A 27,006-nucleotide genomic window follows, 5' to 3' on the forward strand; every position below is an offset into this window, starting at 1 on the left:
ATTCTAAATCTTATACACCAAAGCATTTTAAAAATACTGCCTACAGAAAATAAAATTACCAAGGAAGAAAAGTCTGCCAGCTCCTGTAATCATACGTTTCATGAAGAAAATTCCACCAGCAGAAACTAGTGGCCTATATCCACGTAAGAGATTCAACCGCAAGACTTACATGCACAGGGTAAAGCTGTGTTTGACCCCTGGCTTCTTCTGCAACGACTGATTAGAAACTAGACTAACTATCTGCATTGGAACATCAAACGTTAATAAATCCTCTTTTTTTCATTACCTGGGTTACATCTTTGGCTAATCAGGAGGTGAAAGGCTCCAGATCCCTTACCAATCTTCCGAGCCATCCAGTCTGCCTTTGCCAATTACTCTTAATCTCCTAATCCTAAAATATTTTCTAATGCTCTTGTTTATTCATTTGCTTTGTGCAATATAGCATCCAGAACATTTTAACCATCCCACATTTATGAAGTTCTTCATGTCGTGCAGGCCAGAACAGATTCCTGGCTTTTATGCAAGTTTGTGTAACACCACCCAGTTCTCTAACCTCCACTATGGAGAACTCACTCCCTCTCACTCCCTCTCTGCATGTAGAACTAGGACAATCTTCAGAGTATACTCTTAAGATTATTTACCACACTGTGATTAACTTATTGGTAGATAGAACTATGTTGCAGAAGTGAAGCAAACACTAAGGGCAAACTCATGGCTTTCTGGGCTGTTTGTGTTTACCAAAACAAGAAAGCAAACTATTGGGTCACATTCATTCAAGATGAATGTATTCCTCTCAAGATTTATTCTCTCGCCATTGAAGCCAGTATGGGTTCTGACATTAGAATTTAAAAGGTATTTTTAAGACAAAGACTGTAACAGAACAATAACAGGAGTTAAATTACGGTCAGGAGACCAGATGTGCAAAACCAACAAAAGTAAGGAACTTATCAAGACTTAATTTGCTAGCTAATGCTAGTAGACTAATACCTAGCACCTAAAAGAAGCACCATTCCTTCTATTCTCTCTCTGTATAGATAAAATTTCCAGACGGTTCCTTGGCTACTGTAAACTCACACAGTCTCACAGACTTTGAGGCAAACTTGCACTGATTTACACCAGAAGAAAACCTAGCTGCTTTCCTTTTTCCCCAGCAACTTCATTTTTTGAGCTCTTATCATTTCTGTGGGCTAGCTTAGCAGTTTATATCTTTAAATATATCTGTGACTATTGCTAGTCTCACCAACTTTCTTCATTAACCTCTCTTCAAAGACTACCAGATATCCCTGGTATAAAGATGAAGAATATTAACACATAAACAACTTTGCCTTGAAGGCTGTGAATATACATCATGTCAGTTGTTCCACAGAAACTGCCCATCTGAATGCTCTAATTTGAGGGTAGACTATTTCTCACTGAAAGAAGGCTAAAATAGCTCATTTCAGTCACAGCGCAAGTAAATGTTCCCAGGCACTTAATATTTAGCAGCTGACATGCTGTAAATCACTGCATATAATTCTGAATAGTAAACTTGCTAATGTCTCCAAAGAAAGGATATCAAGAACTTCTACTACATATAATAATATAAATCATTAGTTATGAGCTACACTCAATATAGAATTCAGATGCCTACAAGACCATACGTGCTTTTCCACATAATATTTTTATATCTATGTGTATGGATGTTAGGAAGAAGTTCTTCACCATGAGGGTGGTGAGACACTGGAACAGGTTGCCCAGAGAGGTGCTGGAAGCCCCATCCCTGGAAGTTTTTAAAGCCAGGCTGGATGGGGCTCTGAGCAACCTGATCTAGTGGGAGGTGTCCCTGCCCATGGCAGGGGGGTTGGAACTAGATGATCTTTAAGGTCCCTTCCAACCCTAACAATTCTATGATTCTATGCACATACAGATAAGAAAAAGAAGCACATATATGTTTACACATACACACAAGCTTGTGTATATGAATGTATATATATGTGTGTTTTACCACCACCCATTTCCCCCCCTGCCACCATTTCTTTTTCATGTCCGTGGTTTAAAAGAGATGACTGACCCCCGTGTTCAGTGTGACTCTCAGTGTGCACGGCAGTCTCCAAGCCTGACCACGACCCAAAAATAAGACTGAAAATAAACAGGTACGCACGCACGCATGCAGGTGCAACACCCAAGATAGCTTAATGGCCTTCAGTTCAAACAGAGACTTCTCCAGGGAGAGTCCACAACATGGCTGACAGATTAAATGGGCCTTCTGGGACATCACACTTTCATGCAAGTTCTGTTCTAGCACACCCTTCAAAATCTGGCACGGCACAATTGAGTCTAAGAGATCAGCATACATCATATCCAGCAATAGTGGGTCAGTTTATTTAGATCTAATTCCAGTTTTTGGGACAACTGAGCTAAAGTCAGTAAGACCAACAATGTAAAATTTGGATCCATTTGTCTAAGCATGTGAGGAAAATGAAATTCATTCCCATACATGTTTTCATCTACTCACAACAACTAGTTATGTATCCATGCCACCTTATAGGAAGCCCACTTGATGACAAAGGTGAACTTTAAGAAGGTTTGATTTGTGACTAATACAATAATAAATGCTACACTTGTCTATGCCTCCAGTTTAGATTCTCACCATATCTGTAAGAATCCCTTTGCCAAAACCACCAAAAATGTAGAGGAAACCTTAAACATGAGAGGGGATGCTGATTACATCTGTACCCCTACAGACCCTCTACAGTTTTTCACAGACCCTCTGCAGTTTTTCTAGTCTTACCTTCACAACTTCATATTCAATCAAACTGCTAATATAAAAGCGGAGGATAAAAAGCAGACACTACTAATAATAAAACCACTGGTTCTCATTCAACTGAATCCTAGTTAGACCAGACTTTAATTATAAGTTATATTACTAGTCACACACTTCCAAAGTGAGAACAGAAAAGCTGCCAGATTTGATATACTGAAATCCAGAATGCTAAAAAACGCACATATGTAAGTTTATGTAGGCACATGGAGCTCACCACTGATTTATAAAGGAGACAAAGAAAGAGCTTTACACACTCTGCATGCGTAGGCACTTCTGCCACTTTCTAGAACACTTTCTAGAACAGCCTGGTAGCTGGACATCCAGAAGGGCTCTCAGTTGCTGTGAAAATCCTGAAAAAGTTGTTACCCGTAGTCATATATCACAAAGGATTAGGCTGAGTGGCATAGGAAAACTCTTACAAAATTGGATGTCTAGAACCATGAAAGAAAAAATCTGCCGTCAATCTCTCATTAGTCTGTGGGATAGCTAGATAATGTAATTTATTTTTTTTTCCTGGGCTCATTGAAATGAAATCAAGAAACTTTTGGATGGTTTTTATCAGTCCATGGCTTTTCAGAAATTTGTCTTCTTATTTTACATGGCATTCTAGTATCTAAAACCATGAAACAATCAAAATGAGAGGGCTGGATTAAAAAAAAAATATCACTTTTCAGTACTTTTAGACAGGAGTCTGAATCTCTTTAATGGCTGAACATAAGAGGAGGCAGGCCTGTGACAATAAGTTCCAGAACCAGGGCCGTGCTGAGCAGGAAGCTCCTCAAAGGTAGCACACACAATGTGAAGCTGCCTGGAGTCAACCGTAAGAACTGCTGAGCACTGCAGTATGTCTTTATTCACGGCTGCATGAAGACCCTCCTCCCTTGGGACATGCCATCTGAAACCCTCACCTGAATGCAGACATTTGCGTCCTTTCTTTGAGGGACACTGTTTTCTTTTAAAATGTATCAGGAAATGGGGTCATGCTCCCTTTTATACAATAGCCTAATGGCTTGAACACTTGTTCAGGAAACAGGAAAAGTGAGCTCCTTTCCTTGCTCTGTCAGAGGGGATCCAAGCCCACTTCTTCTCCCTCTTTTGGCAATGTCCTACCCCTTAGCTATAAGCTGATATGTGGAAGACAGCACTCTCCAGTCTTTCTGTTGAAGCTGTCCCACTCACTACACATAAAAAAATTTGGGAACAGGAAAAAGACTCCTGCCTACTTGCCAGTCTCCAGACCTTTCCATACTTTACATTAAAGCGTCATTGGATCAAACACAGAAGCAGACTTAATCATAGAGTAGCACAGCAATGGTTTTCAGCATCATAGATGTTAAGTCACCTGAATTTTACTTTAAGTGAAGTCTTTAGATCCAGTCTAAAGTCTACTGCTTTAGGCAAGTCCACAAAGACATACGTAGGCTAAAACATCCAGCAAGACAAAACTGCTTATAGATATTGATCAATTAACTAAATGTGAAGAAAAAGTAATGAGGGGCATCAGCAAAAGTCGATGCATTGAACTCACTTCAAATATTATTCTGATAAAAGCAATAAAGCTGATTAACACATTATCTGGGAACTCAGAGATGCGCTAGCAAATGTTTTCTGAAATCTATACTGGCAAGAAAGTTAATCTCCCAGAAACAGCTCAGTGATTTTACCCAATCCTATGGAGTTTATTATAATTCAATGAACCAAAAACGTCTGAGGAAGAAAATGGGAACAAAGAGTACAGGAGATTTCAAAACAAAATCACATTTTCAAAGAAGACAAATGAATCTTGCTGGATTAAATATTCAAATCAAGTAAAAATCTACACAGCGGTAAGGCCAGAAAGCTTGGATTACTTACACAGTTCCCAGCCAAATCCTCCTTAGGTACTACAGAACACAGTCCCAACATTTGCATACCTGGATGTGAAGCCAAATGTGTATCCCTACTGTTTTGCTGACTGTCATAAAAAAAAACCCAACTAAAAGCTGGGTTTAGGGTTGGGGGGGTGGCGGGTTTTTGTTGGGGGAGGGGGTTAAGTTTTCTAGGACAGACTTCACTTCTGTAGTCTAAGTCCAAAAATGCATTTGATTTCTTTCTTCCCAGCCCTTGGCAAAGGGACCACGTCCCTACCTATCTGCAGATAGCATAGCAGACACTGTTTTTTTCTGCACTCAGACTTTTTTCCATTGCTTTTTGTTTGCTTTTGTTATGAATGCAAATTACAGGGCTCCATAGCATCCCTCACGACTACAAATCTTCATATACCATGGTCTGCGACTGACCGCTGTGAGCCAGATCAAAGTCAGTCATCTTCATCCTCTGGCTTCTGCGCCCAGCTCCCTGGCTTGAGACCATAAATCCATCGATAACTTCCACCCCAGCCACAACAGAACAGTTTGTTAAGTGCAAGGGGATCAATAAATCAGACCTTAAGCCCAGTCCACTACTATTTCAAGTTAATTACAAAGGGATTATTTTCCTTTAGCCCAATACCTATACAAAATAATATTGTTTAGATGAACCAATTATTCAGGTTCAGTTCCCTCTCCATGTTACACCAGAGTTTGACTGAACCGATTTTAACCCGAGCTCAAATCGATATGATCCCTCAATGCAGCAGGACATGCCAGCCGTTCAGACGCCTGAGAAAAATCCCCTCCAAAATGGACGTAGTAGCAATATAAACATGTGTGGGTGCAAAGGGGATTTTCAAACGTTCTTCTACTGTGTTTATGAATCTCACAAAGCTGCTCTGTATCGGGAGTGGGGGAGGAGAAAGCATAAAAGTATTAATCAGTTACTTATCTTCTGACATGTTCTGGATCAACATCTGGTGCATGTGCAAGTGATGAAGTATGGCATTTGGCACAAAAGCTTATTTAATCTTCTCTTCCCAAATTGGGCAGGGAAAATTAGCACTCTTAAAAATTAAGTTTCCAGATCCAATTTTTTTTTCTTTAAAATAAATTGCCAACATTGTATAGGCTGTCTGTTCTATTTTGGAAAATGTTTTTCGTCTGAGAAAAGACTGATCTTAAGTAGATTATCTATGGGCTGTTTCCTACCGCTTTTTGTCTCCCCTGCAGTATCTTACTGCCAGGGCTTAGTAGACAAGTATAGTCTAGGTTCAGCTGTTTTATTTCTACTTCTATCAGTTCAAACTGAGATAGCTCACACATCTGTTTTATTTCTGAACACACTGCATAGGAAAAGTGTCCAGCTCATTCTAATCAAGCATAAACTTTCCTATAAATAACTAAGGACCTAACGAAACAATTGTTTGGAGGAAATGAAAGTGTGTTTAGAAACTCAAATTCCTCTATACTGTATGCCTGAGCTGTTCCAGTTTGAATGTCTTCCTGACAGCATGGATCAGTTGCTCTAAGATGCTGTCCCCGGAGTCAGCAAACTGAAACTATAGCAGGAAATCCAGGTATTAACATCATACTATGTGCTAATTATAAACCATCATTTCACATTCTGACATTATTCACTTCTAACCTCTTTTAACTAAATCACGTATTTGCTTTCTAATCACAGTTTGACAGGAGAGAGTGTCTGACACGAGACAGTGAAGTGATCTTTTAATAAGACAGCAGTTCAAAGATTGCAGCTTTTATGCATAGTAACGACCTTAGTTTGATTTGCTGCTCCTCAAAGAAGTGGTACAGTTTCTGCAAAAAGAGGAAAAGTTTAAATCACTTTAAAAGCTTCAAGTTCCTGACTTGTGTTTCGGTTCCAGCTTCTTACTTGAAGTTAGATGTTAGCCATCTTAACTTGTTTTGCAAAATTTCTTTCCTATACCTGAAGTCTGTGCAGGCATTATTAAATATTTTCCACCTTCTACCTCTTTATTTTAACATAGCCTGAGTTTTGTCTGGTGATTAATACCAGGTGGGACATCATGTCCTATTCAAACTTGAAATTGGCTGGCCATTTGAACTCATTTTGTATGCAAACTTTGGTACTTTTTTTTTTTCTTAAAATCTGAATTTTTATATCATAGAATACTGAGGTATCCTACCGCATCTCTCAGCTCGCTCACAAGAGGATTTTTTTTTTTTTAAGCTGCACCATTTTTTTTTAACTAATTAAATATTAGCTGATACTCCTCATGATACTACTCATGGAGCAGAGGCTCCATGAAAAACCTTTTCAGTCCACGCTTTCATGGTAAAAACATGATCTTTTTTTTTTAAAATTTATTTTTTACAGCAGTATCTGTAGTTTTTTCCCTGCTCCAACTAGATGAGCAAACGACTGAGGCAATAGTCCTTTCCTTGCATGCGCACTAATGTGAAGGACGGCGTGGATTACTGTTACTTTTTGAAATGTTTTAAATACCCATTGTGTATCCTGTTTTTCTGGCACCAGACAACTTTAGAGTTGCCAAGACTTGCCATTTATTTTATCTTAATAAAGAATCAATAAGCCAAATCTTGACTCCCGGCAGCTGATAATTTAGGATTACATTTTTAATTTCCAGCTGCTGTCTTTTGTCTGGCTGGCTGTTATTTTTCACTATTATTTGCTCTTTTCTTTCCGTGACAGCGAATCCTTCAGATATGATTACCAAATCAGCAATTTGCCTGTTTGCTGAATAAGATCTTTTGCTGTTGATTACCACAACGACTAAATCGTACACAGAAATATCACTGGTCAAAAAGCCAAGTACTCCTCTACTGTACAAGACGCTCAGCAGACCTGCAGAAAGGCCGGCTAAAATAGACCAAAACGGTTCTTTAGGCTTAAGCAGGTTATATGAAATACTTCAATTGCGTAGGCAGCAGAGGCTTTGTGAACAACCGACTTTGCAGTTGAGAAGGCAGTTAGCAGAAGCGGGGAGGCTGGGAAAATACAAACCTGCACATCGTAAGTCCCATTTAATAAGACAGGCCTCTGGGAATTGATGTCCTGCAGCACTCCTGAAAGCACAGTGCGGTTGACTTTCTGGAAGTCTTTGGAGTGGCTGAATTGCACCATGTTGTGGAGAGCCAAAATTTTAGTGTCGAGCTCAGCATCCTGCCTGGTGCGGTTGTGCAGTCCTAGGTGGTACTTGCGGAAGTGTTTGATGAGATCTGTGGGGTCGTTCCCATAGTAACCGTATCCACAGATGTTGCATTTGAAGTCCTGAAGCTCTGGAGACAGAGGCGCCGTATCTGGGTTATCATTTACCAACAAATCTGCTTTAGATTTGTTCAGCCTTAAACCCCCATCTGAAGGCACTTGTGGGTTTTTTGAGGCCATGGGGACCGGGCTTGAGCCTTGGCCATCAGTTTGACCACTTTGCACTTGCACTGTTTCATCTGAAGCTTTTGGCGACATCTGATGCTCCTCATTTGTCTCCGCTGCATCTCCTGACGGGGTACAGACCACATCTTGGGTGTCATCTGCATCTGATTTTTGAGGAGACTTCAAGGGCTCACAGATTCCCCCAACAGCTGGAGATGAGAAAGCCAGCATATTTCTGTCTGTCACCTCATCATGAGGGAAGGATGGAACATTTCCTCCCTTATTGTGGCTTTCATAATTGAAGCCAGCCTTTTCACTCAGCACTGAGCTTTTCAAGTCCTTTTTAATGCTGGAAGATGGCTCTTGGACATGCGTGCAAAGCTCCTCCTTGTTATTTAACTCTGCCGCATCACCCTGGTCAGTGTTTTCTTGCATCTGCTCTGCGGAAAATTCTTTTTTCCTTCCAGACTCTTCACTTTCAGTACCTGTAGACTCAAGGGTCTGTACCTCACCTTCACTAGCAACGTTTCTTAGAGGGGGGTTCTTTTTCCGGACCATATCTACCACAGAAAAAGAAAAAAAAAGGGGAAAAAAAAAAGGCAAAAAAACCCTATAGAATTATTCAAGATATATAACAGATTATAAACCTGGCACTTTTTAAAGCATTCTGAACTATATGAATACATCAACTTTTCAGAAAACTTTTGTCAAACAGGTTTTTAGACTATGCAGTAAACTGGAATTTTACATTTTAAAAAATGATCACACTGAGACTGAACTTAACTAAAAGCCTACAAAAACACTGCCATCAGAGTGAGTGAATTAGAAGTTTCACTGTCTTTTTGGAAGATAAAGGTCTGGCAGAAATAATTTTAAATTAGTGCTTCCTTTAAAATAATTCTTAAAAATAAGGGGCAAAATAAACTTTTGCAGTCTAACGTTCATGCACTGTACAACTACATATATGTAGCTTTGCAAAAATACACCTAAAAGACATAATCAGGAGCACTTAAATAAGTTATTAGGAAGGAAAGAGATTCAGAAAAGTAAGTAACTTTGAGGTTTTAGAGCAAGTATTTTTCCTAGGCAGGTATCAGTTTCTCTATAGCAAAAGCTCCCCTTCCTACTGCCCATAAACTTCAAACAGGATTATATGGATATTCTAGAGTCTGGCCCCACAGTCCATTATTCATGTAATTAGTTCTATTTGCCAAACAAAGAGAAACTAACTTTATTATGAAAACCACTGTCAATAAAATTTTACAGGCCGGGATCCAGCCATTTGACATTGCTGTGTGGCTGAGTTGGGATCTACCCTGAAAACACCTGGAATCCACATGGATCTCAACAGCCGAACCTTCCTCTGCTCAGTCCTCCTTGCAGACGTAGCCACTATTGCTAAATCTGCAAGTACACTTTCAGGATCCCGTTAAGAAAGCTGAGACAAGACAGCAATAAGGACCAGAGAGAAAGGAGGAGTCTGGCACCGGTGAGTTAGCTAGCTGCCGGCTGAACTAGGGAGATTATGGAAGAACAAATAATCAGACCATGCAGGTAGTAAGCCAAATTCTTCATCCGCTACGTATCTTCACCTTCCCCAGCCTACTTAGGAAAAAAAATCTACATATGAAACTTCCCTGCACTCTCCACTGCGTGGTTCTGGATTTGATATTCATCACCAGCTGGTTTGATCCATTTGTGTTCACATGCTAGCTATGGGCAGAAGACAGATGTGCTACAACTTTTTTCTATGCTCTTATCTTTGCCAACGCTGTATACAATGATGAATGTTTCTTTTTGCCAAATCGCGTGTGGTCTGGTGGCAGCAGCCGGCAGTACCACACACGAGATGCGAGCTCCAGACTCAACCCTGAGCCCCCATTCCCAGGCCAGCCACGGCCTACGGAGGCACTGGAGATATATATTGCTCTGCAAAGGGAGGACCACCTGGCGATTCTGGGAGCAGCACTGATACACTCCAAATGGTGCTGCATCCAGACCTTTAAAAGCCACGGATGACCTTCTCAAAACAGTACTTTGAGAAGTACGGCTGGGGACAGAGGTTAAAAATAAAAGAACAGGCGTCTGTACATCCTCTTATTTACATCTGCTCCACATGAAAGGGCACTGTATGCTATGTTGATAAAAACAGACAACTTCTTAGGGGAAGTGTTCAACTTGTGTCTTGGGCTGGCTCTGTTGTCTTTGTGGTTGAGCTGATCCACAAGCAGCATGGGCTACAGTAAGACGGCTTTCACACAGGATGCCAGCTCGTGTTACACAAATTTTGACACTCCGTGTGGTCTTAATAGGTTTCTTAAATGCCTACTGTGATTCCTTACTGTAGAAGACACACGCGCTTGGGAACCAAGTGTCTTCTCTTTAATGTCAACCACACCTACCAGGATATGTATGCACTGAATTCTACTGTTGTTTTGTTTGGGTTTTTTTCCCTGATAACTTCTGAACCATGAAGTCACTCAGAACTAAGAGAAAAGAAGATTTCCTGTTGTGGTAAGAGAACTATTAAAATACAGACTCAGCCTACTAAAACAACATGCGCACATATATAATTCAAGGTATAAAGATAGCCCTTAGCCTGGCGAAGCATTACTGCTTCTCTGTGGGACTTCATGAATGCTCTTGGTTAACACACACTAAAAATATTTGCGAGCATCCCTGGTAGGTGTTCATCTAAGTCTGTATTTTTCTCCTGGTTACACATCCCAAACGAATTTTAAAATAACTTCTGTTTAAATGCAATTCATGGCAGTTAGAGGTCAGAGAAAGGAGTCCTGACTACGCAGTGAAGAAAAATCAGAAATCGAGAAAGTAAACATCATGACTGTTACCTCAGTCAAAATTAAACAAGACTAAATGCAATGTTTTAAAATGTTTTTGTTACAGATATTTTTGGCAGATAAGGCAAGTTTAGAGATTTTGCTATCTTCATGGCAACTGACAGAAGAAAGTCAGAGAAAAGGAGAGAAAAAAAAAATCCCTGTAAAGCAAAGAAAAGGAAACTTGGACTGGATACAGGCTAACTAGACAGTACTCCAGATCTAGATACTGAGGTTCAAATTTTCCTGACATATCTGTGAGCCTGCCTGTTAATAGAGGGGAGAGGGGGGAAACCCCCTATCTGCCTAATGGAGCTTTTTATGCAGTATTCTATGCTTGGAGAAAAAAAGGAAAGAAGATAACATTGATTTAAATATAAAAACTTTCTTAAGTTGAATTTAAAAGTATTTTACCCTCTTTTTTCTTTTAGCTTTTGAAAAATCATCTGTCATATATTTGCTTGATATCCACTCCAGGGGACGGTAAGAAAAGACACAGTATTTTTTTTTTGTCACTAAAATTCCACCACTATCATTTTTCAGAGACATATTATGTAAATAAAACTACATTTGCAATACTCCTAAATCGAAGAAACCATCCCCTAGCAAGTCATAAGTTAGATATAGAAAGAATATAGCCACTCTGAAATTATTATCTCTAAGACAAATAACAGATTGCACAATATTTTATTGTGTGCCAAGAACGTTTTCAGTTAACAATTTCACTTGAAAAAATGGATCACATACTTGTAAAATCATACCCAGCATTGACTTCATAAGGCATGTGGCTTTAGAGTGCTTTTTACAATTATTAATTCTATTAGTCAACTAGCAGGCGGGCTAATGCAATTGTCTTAGAAGATGCACGGAAGACACAGAAGACATTTTGAGAGCTGATCTGTATATCTGCAAAACAAAACAAAAAAAGATTTTCCTTCCTAAATTATGCATTCAAAATATGGTTTTTACTTAAAAACATTTTCATGCCTATTGTACATTCACATGCATATATTAGCGAGAACTATACAAGAAGTGGCTGCTGTTCTCTACCTCCATCGAGCATGAGAAATCCCATTGCTGCCTTCTCCTTAGAAAGACACATGCTCTTGCACACTCACGCACACAAACACACATACAGAAAGAGAGACAAAAATTATCTCAGCGGTGATGTTCACAAAAAAAAAGTTTAAAGTAAGTGTTGAAAATGAGGTGGATATATGCTGTAAAAAATAAAAGCGGCCTGAAATATCAGATATATTAACAGATATTGTGCATCGTAATGGGACTGGCCTAGTGGGATGGATAAAGGAATACAAATAACTGGTTCACATCCAGGCTCTGCCGTCAGCAACTGAATGTTATCATCTGCTGGCTGCCTCGTGTCCCACTTGAGTCCCCACGAATTTTGGGGTGTTACTTTAAGTGGACAACTATCCACATCTCAAAAATGCCATCACAATAATAAGCAACATTTGTCGGCTATTAGTGAAGAGGCAAGTTATGAACATGAACACCCGTTGGGACTGAACTACCTTTTTGTCACTGGAAACAGTGATCTTCCCAAAATAAAAGAATTACTAAGCCTGATGTGAATGAAGAGACTTCTTGAGCTGAGGGAACCCTGGATAAGGTCCAGGCTGCAGAATTCGTCTTTGGGCTCCCGTAATCCAGGGTTTAGTGTCTTATTTTCATTATGCTGAAATTACCTTTAAACCATGTGGGTTTTTTTTCACCTGATATGATCACCCTCAGTTATTTTAAAGTGGAAATAATACTAATAGCTATATATAGTTTCCCTCAACACCAGCCAAGGCTACTGTACACAATTCATGCATCTGCGAGATACCGACTTTTCTGTTCAACAATCACTCGCATCAGTTTATCTCTGAAAGCAAAAAGTGGAAACTTCTGCTAAAATCAGTTTGTAACTGGGGACAATGAACTGCCATAGTGACTACTCTACCTCTTTTAAAAAATAAAAAGAAAAAGCAAATTCTGGTAATCAATAGTTTCTTATGCGTGGTGAAGATAATGGCTAATTACCTGATGATCATCAGCTCCCGCAATGGGTCATTGTTGCTGCTCATTACTTTTATTGAACTTGATGACTTGTCATCAAAGCCTATTGCAACAGTATGGTTGCTGCCTTGTGCTTGCACTGCAGGTTTAGGTCAAGTCTTAGTCATATGCTCTTTTAAACAGAATAATACATTTAGAAAGATGTCTGAATTTTGTGAGATGCCACTGACTAATCTTTGAATAAGCACACGAAGAGCAAACTGAGTCAAGGGTCTATGAAGGCTGTGATATTATCAGTCAATATGCTGCAGCAACAAAAAGTTAAATGAAAATACGCATTTATATTCAACAGGCTCAAGTAGGACCTCTTTGTTAAGGGATAGTAAAATTAATACTTTTACACTCATATATATTACACACCCACACACAGACATATAGCGCACATACGGCGCTTAAACATCAATCATTTTGCCAGAATAATGCAGCAAAAAATCATTAACTCTCAGTGTCTCAGCTTAATATATGTCTAATACTTACCTATCTCATAGGAGTGTTGTGAGGCTTAATTAATTAGTGACTGTAAAGCACTTTGTGATCCTCTAATGAAAGGTGCTACATAGCACAAAGTATTATTAAAATCATTAGGACCACAAAAAAGCCCTGTGGAATTCCAGCCTACACTGTCTGTTGGGGTTGGGAGTGATCTTATTATTAAAAGGAGACCGTCAGACTAATTTTCATAATTTTTTCAAGATCTTTTTTTCCCCCTTTGCTGTTGTGATAGCACGTTAGTAGCAAGAAATTTAATCTTATCATCTTAATAACATACACTCATGTAGTTTGTTACTGCAGGGCTAGAGAAGAGAACAAGGCTTTTGGCACTCATCTGGCTTTCCCTTTTAAGAAAAAAAAAAAATAAAATTGAGAGACATATTTTGACACCTTCCCACACTCCACCCCACTAGGACAGCCGATCATGTGAGATCGCAGGATACTCACTACAGCCGCATGGGAAAATACTGCTGTGGTTTTAATTTCTCTCTCCTTTTTTTTTTTTTCCCTTTTTCTTTCAGAGCAAAAAAAAAAAAAAGAAAACCCAAGGCGCAAAACAAAACCCATCTTATTATACATAAATAGGCTACAAAGACTGTCTGCTGTGCCTTATATAAAAAACCCTTAAGTGTTCAAAGTGTCGGCTTCTATCAAGCACATCAAGTCCTAAGCAATCTGGAGCCTCCTCCCCACTTTCCATCTAACAGCCGAGCAGCTGTAAGGCACACGAGCTCTGAAGCCAGAAATCTCCTGTCTTAGAGAGTGAATTTCTGGGAAACCGTCTCAGCGACAGGCTCCATCCCTAGGGAGCCACCCGGCACCCAGCCCTCCGCCGCAGCCCGTCCCGCCGGGCTGGCCCGGACCTGCGCTGAGCACAACCAGAAAGTTAACAAGCTAATCAGGACAGCCCACAGTTCAAAGACCTGTATGTTTTCTAATTTAAGCATTTTCAAAAAAAAAATAAAAAATCCGTGAATACACTGGAAACTCCAGGTGAAATTCCTGCCTTCACTGAAAATTAGATTTCATTAGATGCAAACTACCCCCAGACTCAAGACACTGTGGTTCAGGACTGGCTAAAGCTCCCGTCTTTCCCCCTTCCCTCGTGGATACTTGAACGGTAAAATGTCAGAGAGATGTGTACAGCTTCACATCCCCACCGCCTCTGGACAGGACACAGAGCTAAAGGCAGCCACACACGATGCTTCTCTCCCAGCTTTGCTTGCGGTTCTCAGAGCAAGCCTGCCTGAAAACAACCAAGACATGGTCCTAACTTTTCCCTGCTGAGAAGGAAAGGGAAGAACAACTCGTTTTGTGTAAGGAACTCAAGAATCAGGCCCTAAACCATGGGATGGCAGAATAAGGTTAATGAGAAGCAACTCCCTCTTCAACAAGACCACCTCCTCCCACTTTAGCACCAGTGTCTTCAAATACACCACACAAGACAGGGGACACCACAGCTCTAAGCATGCGACAAACTAATTCCAAAGGACTATCCCTACAAGCCCTAAAACTGCGTGGCCGATCTTTCCTACCTGAGATTGCTTAGAGTAGAACATGCCTCCTCATATCAGTAAAATTTAGCAGGATCAGACATTGTATTTGGTCAAAATGCATCTGTTTGATATTCTATGCTCTTTTGCTCCACTGACATGATAGCTTCATCAATCTAGAAAATGCAAGGAGAAAATAATGCCTTATATGTCATACCAGTAGAGCAGTATTCTAGCAAAACACAGTTGGTTTTCACCTCCTCTCTTCCTTTTCTGCATTTTCAGACTCTTCAGTTTGGTCCCCGATCACCAATTTGCCAAGAGCGTTTTGCAATTTTTTTTCCACAAAGTTTACAACAAAGAGACAAGTGAAAAAAAGCTGCGGTCTGTTCAAGCTTGCTCCTTCCCATTTACATTTACTTTCCCAACACTGATCATCCTCAAATCTCAAAAGGTGCACCTTTGGACATCTTAAATCTTGTTCAGCTACAAAGTGTCATCACCTTCAAACAACTCTCATCAAATAAGTCTCTTATTAATTCACATCAAATTAATTCAAAACGATCTTTTCTATTACCATATGCTTCAGAGCACAGCACATATTAGTAGTCATCTAGCCACTGGAATAAATCTAACCTTTTCTATGGGTATAAAACAGATGCTTGGTCATTTCAGAGATTTCAGGAGTGGTATTTCAAAATAGATCATTTAAGCATACTTCCAGGCACTTATTTCATTTTAAGCTCACTACTGGGGTAATCATGCAGACACTTTCAGGAGAAACTGAAGTCAAAAGGTGATTTGTCTAAAGAGGTGACATGGGGTAAAATGTTATGGTATCTTGCAACTAAAAAATAAAGAATTATAAAACTACTTTTATTTAAGGGTGCCTGAGCATGGCAGTTTGCTCCTCTGCATTTCTCACTAGCCTGCTGCAGAGAGCTTGCTCCCACCAGACCAGGATGAGGGGAGCCCAAGAAGGCAAAGGCTTTGCCCCAGCTTCCAACCAAGCATCTAAAAATACTCTGTAAACACGGCAACCTGTTAAAACTCAACAAAGCTTGTGAAACAGGAAAATGAGCATCACTGACATTTTACAGATAAATAAAATTATCTGCAAAGAGATGCAAAAATCAAGGTGTTCAAGGTGACATGCAGGCAGGGCTCTTGGCTAGTGACTGAACCTGGTTTCTCTTGATGTCCAGGCCCATATCCCTCTCCTGTAGGTATTTCAGGAGAGAGCGCGTCACCCTGGCACTTGGCAAAAGGCCAAGATCCTGTAATTTAATAAGGCACAGAAAGAGCACCTCGTGCAAAAGTCTAAATGCTCCAATTTATCATGACAGTTATGGGATAAGCTGACATTTTATTTGTATGTAAATTAGTCTCCAAAACAGTATAAAAAGGCCACACTTTCAGAGAATATTGTGCCTTTGCTTCTCTGTTCCGCATTTATCTAAACTCAGCTTTGTGTATTAAAAGTGTTTTAATTTTTATGTATTGATGCTGCTTTGCATGCTCCCCAATCTGTTGTTATTGCACCGCAGAGAGAATCCAGCCTGATTTGCTTACTGCAATAAAACAACTGACTTCTGCCAGGACTGACACCTCCTATGAGAGCCCTGCCATCCTCACTGAATCTTCTGGTTATTCTATTAATTTGCTGTCGTTACATTTTATAGGACTGTAGAACATGCCCTATTAGATGAGACCAGAGGTCCGTTTAGTCTGGTGTTCTGCCTTGGAGAGCAGCCAATACCAGATCCTTCAAAGAAGGTTCAACTGCCTTTGGACAGATACAGAATCACCTACGTCTGTGAAAAATAAAGTGCTCCTAATCCTCAACACTTAGACAGTGGCTTACTTTCTTAAGAGTTAGAGGGTTTATAGCCCTGAATTATCTCTCATGTTCTACAATTTGTTGCTAAGTAAGTCTGGATATGCCCACTTCCAATAAAAGTGTCCAATATCTATCTGAACATTACAATGATCCTGGTATCTGTGATATCTTATAGATTTAACTTTACAATCTAATTACAAATGAAAAAAGAGCAACGATTTTAAGCATTTTGAATTTGCTTCTTGTCAATGGAGTAGAGTTTCCCCTCAATCTTGAACTAGCAAGAATCGAAGATCCTCCAGGCTGTGGGTGCATCTATCACATCCCCCCTATTCATTCTGTCTTTAGGGTAAACAGCCTCTGCCTTCCCAAACTCTTCTAGTAGGTGTGTCAATTTCATATGTTTCAATTTCTTTTCAGCCTGAGTAAACTCAGTGTTCTTTGTAATCCAAATGTCCTTTGAAGACAATGGGAATTTAGGGTTTGCAAATGACTCAGAACTAAATCTGAGTTGAGTGTATTGGCAGAGGCAAGCGCAGTGCTACCCTGAGATGAAGAGTGAGGAATGAAGGTGACCTCCTGTCTCCTAGGCAAGAGCAATCAGGTATGGATGCAAGACGTGACTCATTTGTTCTTTTGCACGAAGAATACAATGGACTGATCCTATTTCCCTTGAAGCTAATGGCAAAACCCCCACTGACTTTGAGAGAAGCAAGGTGTGCTGTTCCTTTCCGCCAAGGGAGGCCTGCGATATGACAGAAAAAGCATCAAAGTTCCCTTGCCCACAACTCCAGTCAAATGGAACCAAAAATTATTCAGGTGAATGGGAGCAGATGGAAGGGAGAAAGAGGATGGTTTTGGCTAGCACTCCAGAAAAGTTCAAATAATTTTGTTTCCCAGTAGAGGCAAAGAAAAAACATTAGAAGAAGGGGGAAGGAGGCAGAAGTCTACAGCCTGGACCTGAAACAGCAATATTAAATCATCACCGGAGAGGGAATTATTGTAGTACTTTTCCAGCCAGACTAGAATCAAGATGAACATGAGTTTGCAAAAATGTCCTCCTTTTTTTTTTTCCCTTTTAGAAAAAAATTGGCAAGGGTTTCCAGACACAAGTAACATAGGTAATAGAGGGCAACCAAGGGCAACAGGAGTTGAGCCCACGTACATCAAAGCAGACTTTGGCTTTGGGTACCTATCCAAACTGAGCCTTCAAAGGTTCTGATGTTGCCCCATTGTTTAGCTTGAATCTTGTCTAAGCTTGCTCAGGAGAACCCACATTCAGAAGTATGGGAGAAGGGAAAAAGAACACACATTTTCCAAACTGTGATTTCAAAACAAAACAAAAAAATGTAAATCTACATGCTGCAGGGTAATACTGGGAAGCGTGGCTAGCTATTGTTGCTCCATGCTTTTCAATTTCCATATATTAGCATTCATTGCTGACATTATTAAATCCAAAGTTATTTGGATGCTTTGATCAGCAAATTGAATCTTGAGTCTATATATGATGTACCTATATTCACGTAAAGTTTACAAAACTATTATATTTCCCTATTCTAACTCTTCCCCCCACATGCTGTGAGTTTCCATATATCCCACAGCCATACATTCCAAACACAGACTATTTTATTTAGTAATATATTCAAGAATTTAGATAAAAAGAAAAGCAACGGAAAATGTTTGGCAATCTCTATATAAACAGTTTCTATACATTTGGGTTGAATCATCCAGTAAACTCTCATCTTGATATGCCTGTGACAGATAAAACTTTCATCACCAATATGCCCTCTTGACTTGGAGGTCAGGATACAGGGGGATCTGTATTACAAAATCTCTTATACCCTTTATGGCTATCACAAAAATTAACATCACATTAAATATAAGCAAGTCAGAAATTTGGCACTGATCTTCCACTCGGCACAAATAACCCCACTCTCCATTGTGAATGGGGGAGAAACAACAGCAGTGGCAACCACAACAAAAGAGCGGATTGTGTGTTCCCTACACAAAACAGAAAGCTGTGCCTATTCATGAAATCTTGGCCATTTGTCAGAAATCAGAGAACTGATGTTGGAGCCCAATATTAGCTCGAGCCAAAGCAGTGGTGAATTACCTTGCTTTCGGAATCATCCTTATTAACTAGGAAACACTCTCTGTTGCAGCACGTATCATATGGTCTTCATGCAGACTCAGAAACACTGAGCCACTTTCTTAAAACAAAACAAAGTAATAGAAAAAAAAAATAAAAAAAAGACCAAAGTGAATGCAAATGGATTCATGGTGAGTGGTCTGTCTATATTTGCCCTTTTTATCTCTTATTTATGTTTCTTTTTAAGCTGAGGAATGAAGTAAAATGCCAATGAGAAAGCTGCTCTAATAATGCCTCCACCGTAACGATTTGTTATGAAACTGCTTTAAAACAAAGAAGCATTTTTCAGATGGCCGTAAGTGTCGAATGCACATATTCACTGAGGAATACGATTCCTGGTTTACCCATTTCAGTTTTGGTCGGGAATGGGGAAGGAGGGCACAGAATAATAAGGAAACTCCTCGAGACTCTGCTGATGTGGCTTTGGAGCAGCTTCATGTAGCAAGCGCTGGCATTCCTTTAAAACTGGCAAGGGGTGCCAGCGTCAGCCTGTTGACTGCTGGATGAATATATATAGTGCAAATAATGCTGTTCTTGAATCAGTTTTTGCCCAACTCCCACATAAACTTTCCATGGGAAAATCTCATAATGCCTGCATAAGTGATTTTATGAATCTAGCTTTCAGCTTTTGATAGAAGATTTCTTACTCTACTGTCTTTGATTCTTTATTGCACGAAGGGATAGTGCCAAAAGCCCTCACATTAGCCTCGACCATACAGACATCGGAAATTTAATTTAAACCTTGGCAATCTGCCAGGATCATAAAACACACACAAAAAAGATTTTAAAATGGATTTTTTTTTCTAAGACCCAAATATGTAATTTCCACAAATGCAAGGACAACACAGGTTGCAGAATCTGCGCGCTGCAATGTATAGACAGGCACTAAAACTAACGATAGGAGCTGAGTAGAAATCTGCAGTCTGCAGAGAACAAACAGAAGTGGATGGTTGTTTTTCCCACTGAAGATACATTTTTAAATAAGTTGGACACTAACTGTATCTCTTTTCCTTCAATAATATATCTAAATGTTCTTTAAAAAAAAAATCTGAACTTCTCTAAAAAAAGTTACATAGAGGTACAATCACAGATTACGCCAATACTTCCATTCTCAAAAATCCCCTATACGCAAGCAAGCCTTACCGCATTGCTCCTGTCTTCCTCCTCAGAGCTGCCTTCTTGCCACCTCAATTCCCAATCCAGTACCTCACCAGTTTTAAGAAATATCCGGCAATGATGTAGGGCTGATTTGTTGCACTGGGATATATCCCACAAAAATGGAAAGCTTTTGCCGTGTTTTCACTTATAAAGAAAGCAACTTATTAAAGCAACTTCTGGGTTCACTGGCATCTTGGAGTCTAAAAAAAGTCCCAAAATTATTTGCAGAGGCTACAACAGTACCTTCTTTGAAGTAATGTTGCAACTTGTGCGAAGGAATTTGGGATGTACCTGAGATCTGAAGGTGCGGGCTACAAATTAACACAGCCAATTAGGTGGAGAAGCTGAGAGTCCAACACAGATGGGGCAAGATAACCACAACTGAATAAAAGGCCTGCCAAATGTAAGCCAGTTGGCTGAGTATAGATGGTGTCATCCTGCTCAGCTTGCTGCTGCCCAATCAATAATCTGTTGCTGTTTGCTCTCCGCATGCCAATCAATCCGAGCTAGGGCTGCTTCTAATTTTCCAATCTAGGAATAGCTTCAGAACATCCACAACTGTTATTTCAAACAACCCAAGTGATAAATGTTTCATCCACACATCAGCGTGCAGATTCTTCCCAAAATGGGACTAGTCAAGAGTAAATAATTACTCCTGTAACAGTTTGATCTGATAAACCACAAGACATAAGTCTGCAAAAGCGATCTTTGTACCATTAGCAGTCAGGAGAGAATCCAGCTTCTAAAATTACTTGATTAACTGATACAGGACCCAAAAACTGTGATAATTCTGTAGAGAATGTTTCACAATGGGTATAGCCATTTTTTAGGGATTAACATTAGCTATAAATTTCTTCTCCCCTGAAATCTGGTACAACTGGATTTATGCTGCAGAGATGCCTTCCTTTACAGGAAGACAGAGATGAAATCAGAGCCAATTAAACCTAAGCATCTCTTAAACAATTCTTTTGTTAAGCAGTATGTATTGAAAGAATACATGAGAGGAATTAGAAATGATCTTCATAACTTGTCCGTGGCTTCTCTTCTTGTGAGTAATGAGAACAGCCCAAGATCACACAGATAAAAATCTTAATGTCATAAGATATTCGTATAACCATTTGTATGTAGATAACAAGATGAGCGTATATATATGCATACATGACATAAAGAACAGAGAGCGCAATAAACAGAAGTCATGTATTTGTGAAGGAGCTGACACTTGGGTCTTCTCCAGCATGAAAATCTACTGTTCAAACCAAACATAGACTCGAGTCTTCCTTTTTTTAAAAAAATAACCTTTTATATCACTGAATCCCACAGCATCTTGATAGGCCTTGGCCCATTAATAGAGAAAGAATTACTCTTTATGACTCCCGGATCTAAAGCATCAATGTGATTTCCCATCCTGCTACACACCAAGTTGTTGCAGCTCTGGATCTCCTTTGAATCTGACACAAAAATGCCCAGCATCTACACTCGCAACACTCGTTCTTCACCCGCACACACAGCAGAACCTACATATTGTTCCCATTTTGCCTGCTCACAAGATGGCATGCTTGTCTCACTTCAGCCCCACAAATAAGTCTGTATTACGCTCACAGCATCAGGGATAATTAGAGGTTGGGCACGGAGGTGGTAGTGCCGCTGTTAGCGAGCAGCGCGTCGCGCTCCCACACCAGGGATGGCACCAGCGATGCGGGTTTGCCTGGTTTTCGCTTCCCCAGCTCAAATGCGGGAAGCAGTGGGGGCTTGGAAACTGCACATCCCAAAAGAAAAAAACGTGGCTTCCTTTAGCCCTTTGTCTCCCTAGAATGCTACCGGCATCTGAGCTAAAGGGCAGTTGCGTAATTCTACAGTACGTTGTAATCTGGGCAACATACACACACTTGATTAGTCTCTAAAATTACTGAAAATTACCATCTCCCTTGCGTCTTTCTAACAGCTTGACATATCGATGCCTAATGTCTCATTATGTTTCGATTTGAATCATGACTGTAAATCACTAGAAATACAGAAGAATGAGACATAACATTTAGGGGAAAAAAATAAAAGGAGAATGCGTTATGGAGAGACTGGACTTCAGAAACTTCATTAAAATATTAAAATCAGCAACAAAAACATCATATAAAACTCTGAGCAACAGCAAGTCTACAGCGGCTAGTGGAATAAAGATTACATCTCCTGCAGAACCAGTGGGTCACTCATCACCGGTAGAGAGAGTTAAGACTTGTTCGAATTTAAAGAAACATCCTTTTTTCTTTCTTTCTTTTCTTTAAAGGCAGGTGTAGGGTTGTACCTGTTGATTTTGCTCACATTCAGTATAAACGGTTTTAAGAAAAGTCTAGGACTTTTGCTCATGTGGCAAGTACACACATTTATTTGTACATGCAGGCTCTTCTAATTAACCTGTGTCTTTTATACTGGTACCAGCTGCTAATCACTTTCTGCAGATCCCTACATTTTTGTCCTGAATTCACAGCACCACCAGTCAATGTGGTCCTTGAAAGGGGCAAAAAGGAAATACGTCTTAGGCTGTGCTGGAGGTGGCACGTGAACACGGCAACTGAGATTCAAGAAGCGAGGAGATGTCAATGGTTTAGGCGTCAAGATGAGCAAAAGGAAGACCATTTTTCAAGCTCACACCGCCACAGTGATGCTGTGCAAGCTGGAAACAGTGAACCCACAAGAAAGCACTAGGCAGGGATTTCTGTTCACTGTCAGCTGAACTGCTTCCTGTAATTATAAATATACAAGGGTTAAAGTGAGAAAATGATTAAAATGCACTGACAGAAAATGAATTCCCAAAGAATGCTCAAAAGATTAATCAACAACAGTCTATCAGCATAAGATACTGTGGCAACACAGCACTTCTGAAGCAGACAGCCTGGCATTCACTTGCTTTGCTACATGAGAAAAATCCAACATCAGATCGTGGCTACATCTAAACTGTGGGAGACACTTCTGCAGCTCCCAGCTCCAAATGCACACGCTGGCAACATCCTGACTACGCGTCAGAAAATCTGGTTTGGCACCATTCTCCTACGCACTTTGGACTCCATCAGTAGAAACCTAAGCGAACAGACGAAGCACAACATGCGCCATCCAGCAGATCAGGATTGCGGTGCCTGACCTGGAAGAGAGATACAGCAACTGCTTGTTGCTGGCTTATGCTTCCTATAAGCACTCCACATTTCAGCAGTATTAAAGAGACGCTTTCTGCTCTGGTTTACAAAGCCATTTTTTCATTATTATTTCACCTTTTTTTTTTCTTAAATAAAATAGCAGATCATTAAAAGAGAGGAGGGGAATTCTTTTTACTAGACGAGTAGCCAGGGACTGGGAAATGTCTCTTACTTTCCTTTGTGTCCTCAGAAAAGCAGCATCACACACTAACTGCTCCCAAACTAAACCGGCCATATCATGGCTACATTTATACTGTTTTTGTAATGCTCAAAAAGAAGTGAGTGTGGTCTTGAGGCGAAATGACAAGGCAGAAAGTAAAACTCTACTACTTTATTCTCAAGTCACTTCTTTTCATTTGAATTAGTTCACCAGGGTCTAAAGTCTCATTTCAAACAGCTGCATCGTGGATGATCTAACAAGACAAATACTCAAGTGAGTTTATACAGAAAGTACTAAGGGAACTGGATGATGAATAAGTTTTTGTGGTATCTTCACTCTAGAGAAGCACTGAGATACCATAGAGAAAACTGTTGAAAGTTGTATTATGAGTTGGAATGAAAATTGCTAAGAAAGACGACATGCTCTGAAATAACAATCCCTCGCACCTTATTAACTCTGAATGATATAAGAAGGGGAAAAAACTAGTAGTTGACCACAACTAGAAAGCAATCTAAATCACACTTCAAAGGGCCTTATGATGTCCCAGACAAGAATTTTAGCAGAAACAGGTAAGTAATAATGTCTCCGTATATGTCACAGGTGACACTGCATTAAGAAAACTATTTATAATGTTCAAGAAAGATTATTTTTAACTGAAATTAATTAAGATATGGAAGATGGGACTCTCCTCTATATGAACAACTGAAGTGGAGCTCATTCAGACTAGCAACACAATTGCTAGCAGCAGGTAAACATTAGGGAGGGAAAAGCCTAGGATCATGCTGGCATAAGAACAAATAGACTAGCCATGATTAACTTTGGGCTGAAAATGAGAAGGAAGGGTTTTAACTGACAAAGCAGTAAGGCTATGAAACATCCTGCAACCAGACGCAGTCAAGGCAAAGAAAAAGCCTACCTAATTTTAGGATGAAGGTGGGTCACTTTATAAAAGGGATTACATACAGTGGTTGATGTTCAAAGAGCAACCCACTGCTCCCAGTTCCCACAGAACTTCAGGACAATGTACACGAACCCCCTTTTACAGGGTATGCACAGCCTTATCGTTATTCCTTAAAATTCCTTAAAATGCAAAAGCAGATGGGGAAAAGGCTTTTGTCTCTATACTTTTTAAAAAATACATTTCTTTTCATAGTGACTTTCTGCATTTCCCTTAAAGCCACAGTCTTAAAAAGACAGTATCTTCTGCTGCACAAGATACGTACGCTTTCTTACTTGGGCAGAAGAAATTAGCTGTAACATTACCACTATCAAAGATTTTGTTAAAAAGAAGCCACTTCCATCCTAGCTATCTTACTAGTCATTTATATGTGTGACTGTGACATACGCAAACAGGCATTGCACAGTTCTTCTTGTATTTTTAAAGACAGTTCAGTCATCAGAAAAGCAATGAGAAGGCAATTCTTGAGTCTTCTATACATAGGTTCACAAAAGACATACCCGCACTGCTTTGCTAGGACATTCTAACCAAAACTATGTTTAATGGTGAAAAAAAATAGATAAAGTTATTTTCAGTAAATTGTACACAAAGCCTGAGTGGGACAGAGGTCTACAGATGGGATGTATCTAGAGAGTTCAGGCAGTTTGAGACTACACCTTGTTGGTCATCAAAAAAGATTGTTTTGTTTCTTTTTTTAAAGACAGAACACTTGTTAAAATTCTGAATGTTAAAGTTTTCAACTAAACTGAATCTAGAGAAAAGGTGCTGCCTGCTGCTCTCTCTACTGAAGGAAACAGAAACTTTTGCTCTGATTCAATGGGGACAGAACGCCGCTCGTCTCCCTGCTCGTTCTTGGAGCCACCCCATCTCCCTAGCTTGTTGCAACACCCCTGTTTTCACATAATTCACAGTGCAAAAACAAAGATGGCAACAGATGGCGAAGCAGAGAAGCCTGATGTGGTCAAACTGACCAACGAAAACCTTACAATTCCTAAAAAGCTTGTTATGGGGTTCATTTGGGCCTGACCAAGTTTCACACATTATTTTGGTTTAGCTGTGTAAACACCAGGCCATTTGCTCTAAATTTCTTCTTTTTCCACGATAGCACAGTCTACCGCTCTTGCTTTTTTTTTTTTCTTTCTGCTACACCAAAATGCATTTAAACATTTATTTATGGTACATACTGTTTTCTATAACCAGTGCTCTTCAATAACCCAGTTTGGCAGGCCTTTCCGGCATCTCATTTCTGCCTGACATTATCATATGAAGCTTCCCCCCTCCTCCCCCCCAAGTAATACATTGGAGTTTTTGCTTCTGCTTCTGAAAAATGTGGAGATTCGAGGTTTCACACACAAAGTAGGCACAACATGGAGAAAGGGGGAACCCTGACAGAGATGAAAGCAAAGCTCGGTGACATCTCTCTGCTGTCCCTGAGTCAACAGAAGGTGCCACGGGCAGATCCAGCAGCCGAGATCTGAGGGTGCAATTTCATGATGGGCTTTAAGCCACGTTGGTCCTGACGGAGCCCTGCCCTTCCCTTCCTTCACCCGCCGCCTGCTTGCCCGGGCCAACAACGCCCCGCTCCCAGCCCGGGGCTGGCGGCAGGCCGGCCAGACTGTCCCTTTTGGTGGCGGCTCAGACTGGGATTAAAAAAACTCACTTCTCCTCCGGAGAGCGTTTCCAGCCCAGCTCCCGTATCCGTATCGGCCTTTGCAAACTCAGCCAAGGCTGGAACTGCACCGGCGCTAGTCCCACCCAAACCAGGACAGGGTCACACACCTGAGAAACCTCCAGCCGAGTCCAAGCCCAGCCATTCCCCGCTCCTCACCCCAGAAGCGCTGCCGGGCAGGTGGCCACGCTGAAGGCCCTCGGCCAGAGGCCATACGTCTCTCCTGCTGCAGCCAGGCTCCTGCACGGCTGCAAGGCCTCCTTGCCGATGGACGGCGAAAGCAAAACCATCAGAAATGGTGTGGGCGAATGAAAATAAGCCATACTATAAAGGAGGGAGTGGTTAAAAAGAATTTAAAAATAAAAAAAAAAAAAGAGTGAGAGAGAGAAAAAAAAAAAAATCAGGAGAAAACAATCTCTATCTGCCAGGAAACCTAAGTGCCGTCTTCAAAAAAATAAAATCATTATTGCAAGCAAACTGATTCATTAAATAATATGCAGGGGAGGATTATAATGCCTTCCTTGTTATTAAAATGCTTTGAAACTATACTTCTGTAAGATATGCTAATGATATTCAGCTTTTTTATTACACAGCAGAAGCTATGCTCTGGGTGGAATTTGGTGCGCTGTGTTACACAGGAGTTCAGGCTAGAAAAGCAATTATTAGTTCACATTGGCTGTAAACATGATTAAAATGCACACAAAAACTGGCCATACCATACAGAAACCAGATGTAAAGGTGATGAACTGGTCTACACCAAGCAATATGTTCCCGTTCCACCCAGGAGCCTCCTTCTATGAGTGAGAATCCTACCTTTGGCATACTTTTCTCTAAAATTAAAAGCCTGCTTGCATGTTGAAAGTCTAATCCATTCTTTTTTTCCGTCCATGTCCACATCTGAATACTACTAATAAAGAACAACACTATTAGAAATGAACTATCAGTTTATGTTTA

The 27,006-nt window shown here is 40.2% G+C and overlaps 1 protein-coding gene across 4 annotated transcripts in view; it reads right to left on the reverse strand.

Annotated features, from left to right (window-relative positions):
* Positions 1-27,006, reverse strand: part of TRPS1 (transcriptional repressor GATA binding 1) — a 218,411-nt gene that overhangs the window by 166,719 nt on the left and 24,686 nt on the right. For 3 of the 4 annotated variants that reach the window (XM_063327433.1, XM_063327430.1, XM_063327431.1), the window contains exons 2-3: positions 11,620-11,778; positions 7,664-8,592 (exon numbers count right to left, since the gene is read on the reverse strand). In XM_063327433.1, coding sequence (XP_063183503.1) covers positions 7,664-8,592; positions 11,620-11,656 — 966 coding nt within the window. In that variant the 5' untranslated portion in view covers positions 11,657-11,778. Of the gene's footprint in view, positions 1-7,663; positions 8,593-11,619; positions 11,779-27,006 lie in introns of those variants that run through there. The other variant, XM_063327432.1, reaches the window with a different exon arrangement.

This window comes from Chroicocephalus ridibundus, chromosome 2 (assembly GCF_963924245.1).
Source record: "Chroicocephalus ridibundus chromosome 2, bChrRid1.1, whole genome shotgun sequence".
Taxonomy (NCBI): domain Eukaryota; kingdom Metazoa; phylum Chordata; class Aves; order Charadriiformes; family Laridae; genus Chroicocephalus; species Chroicocephalus ridibundus.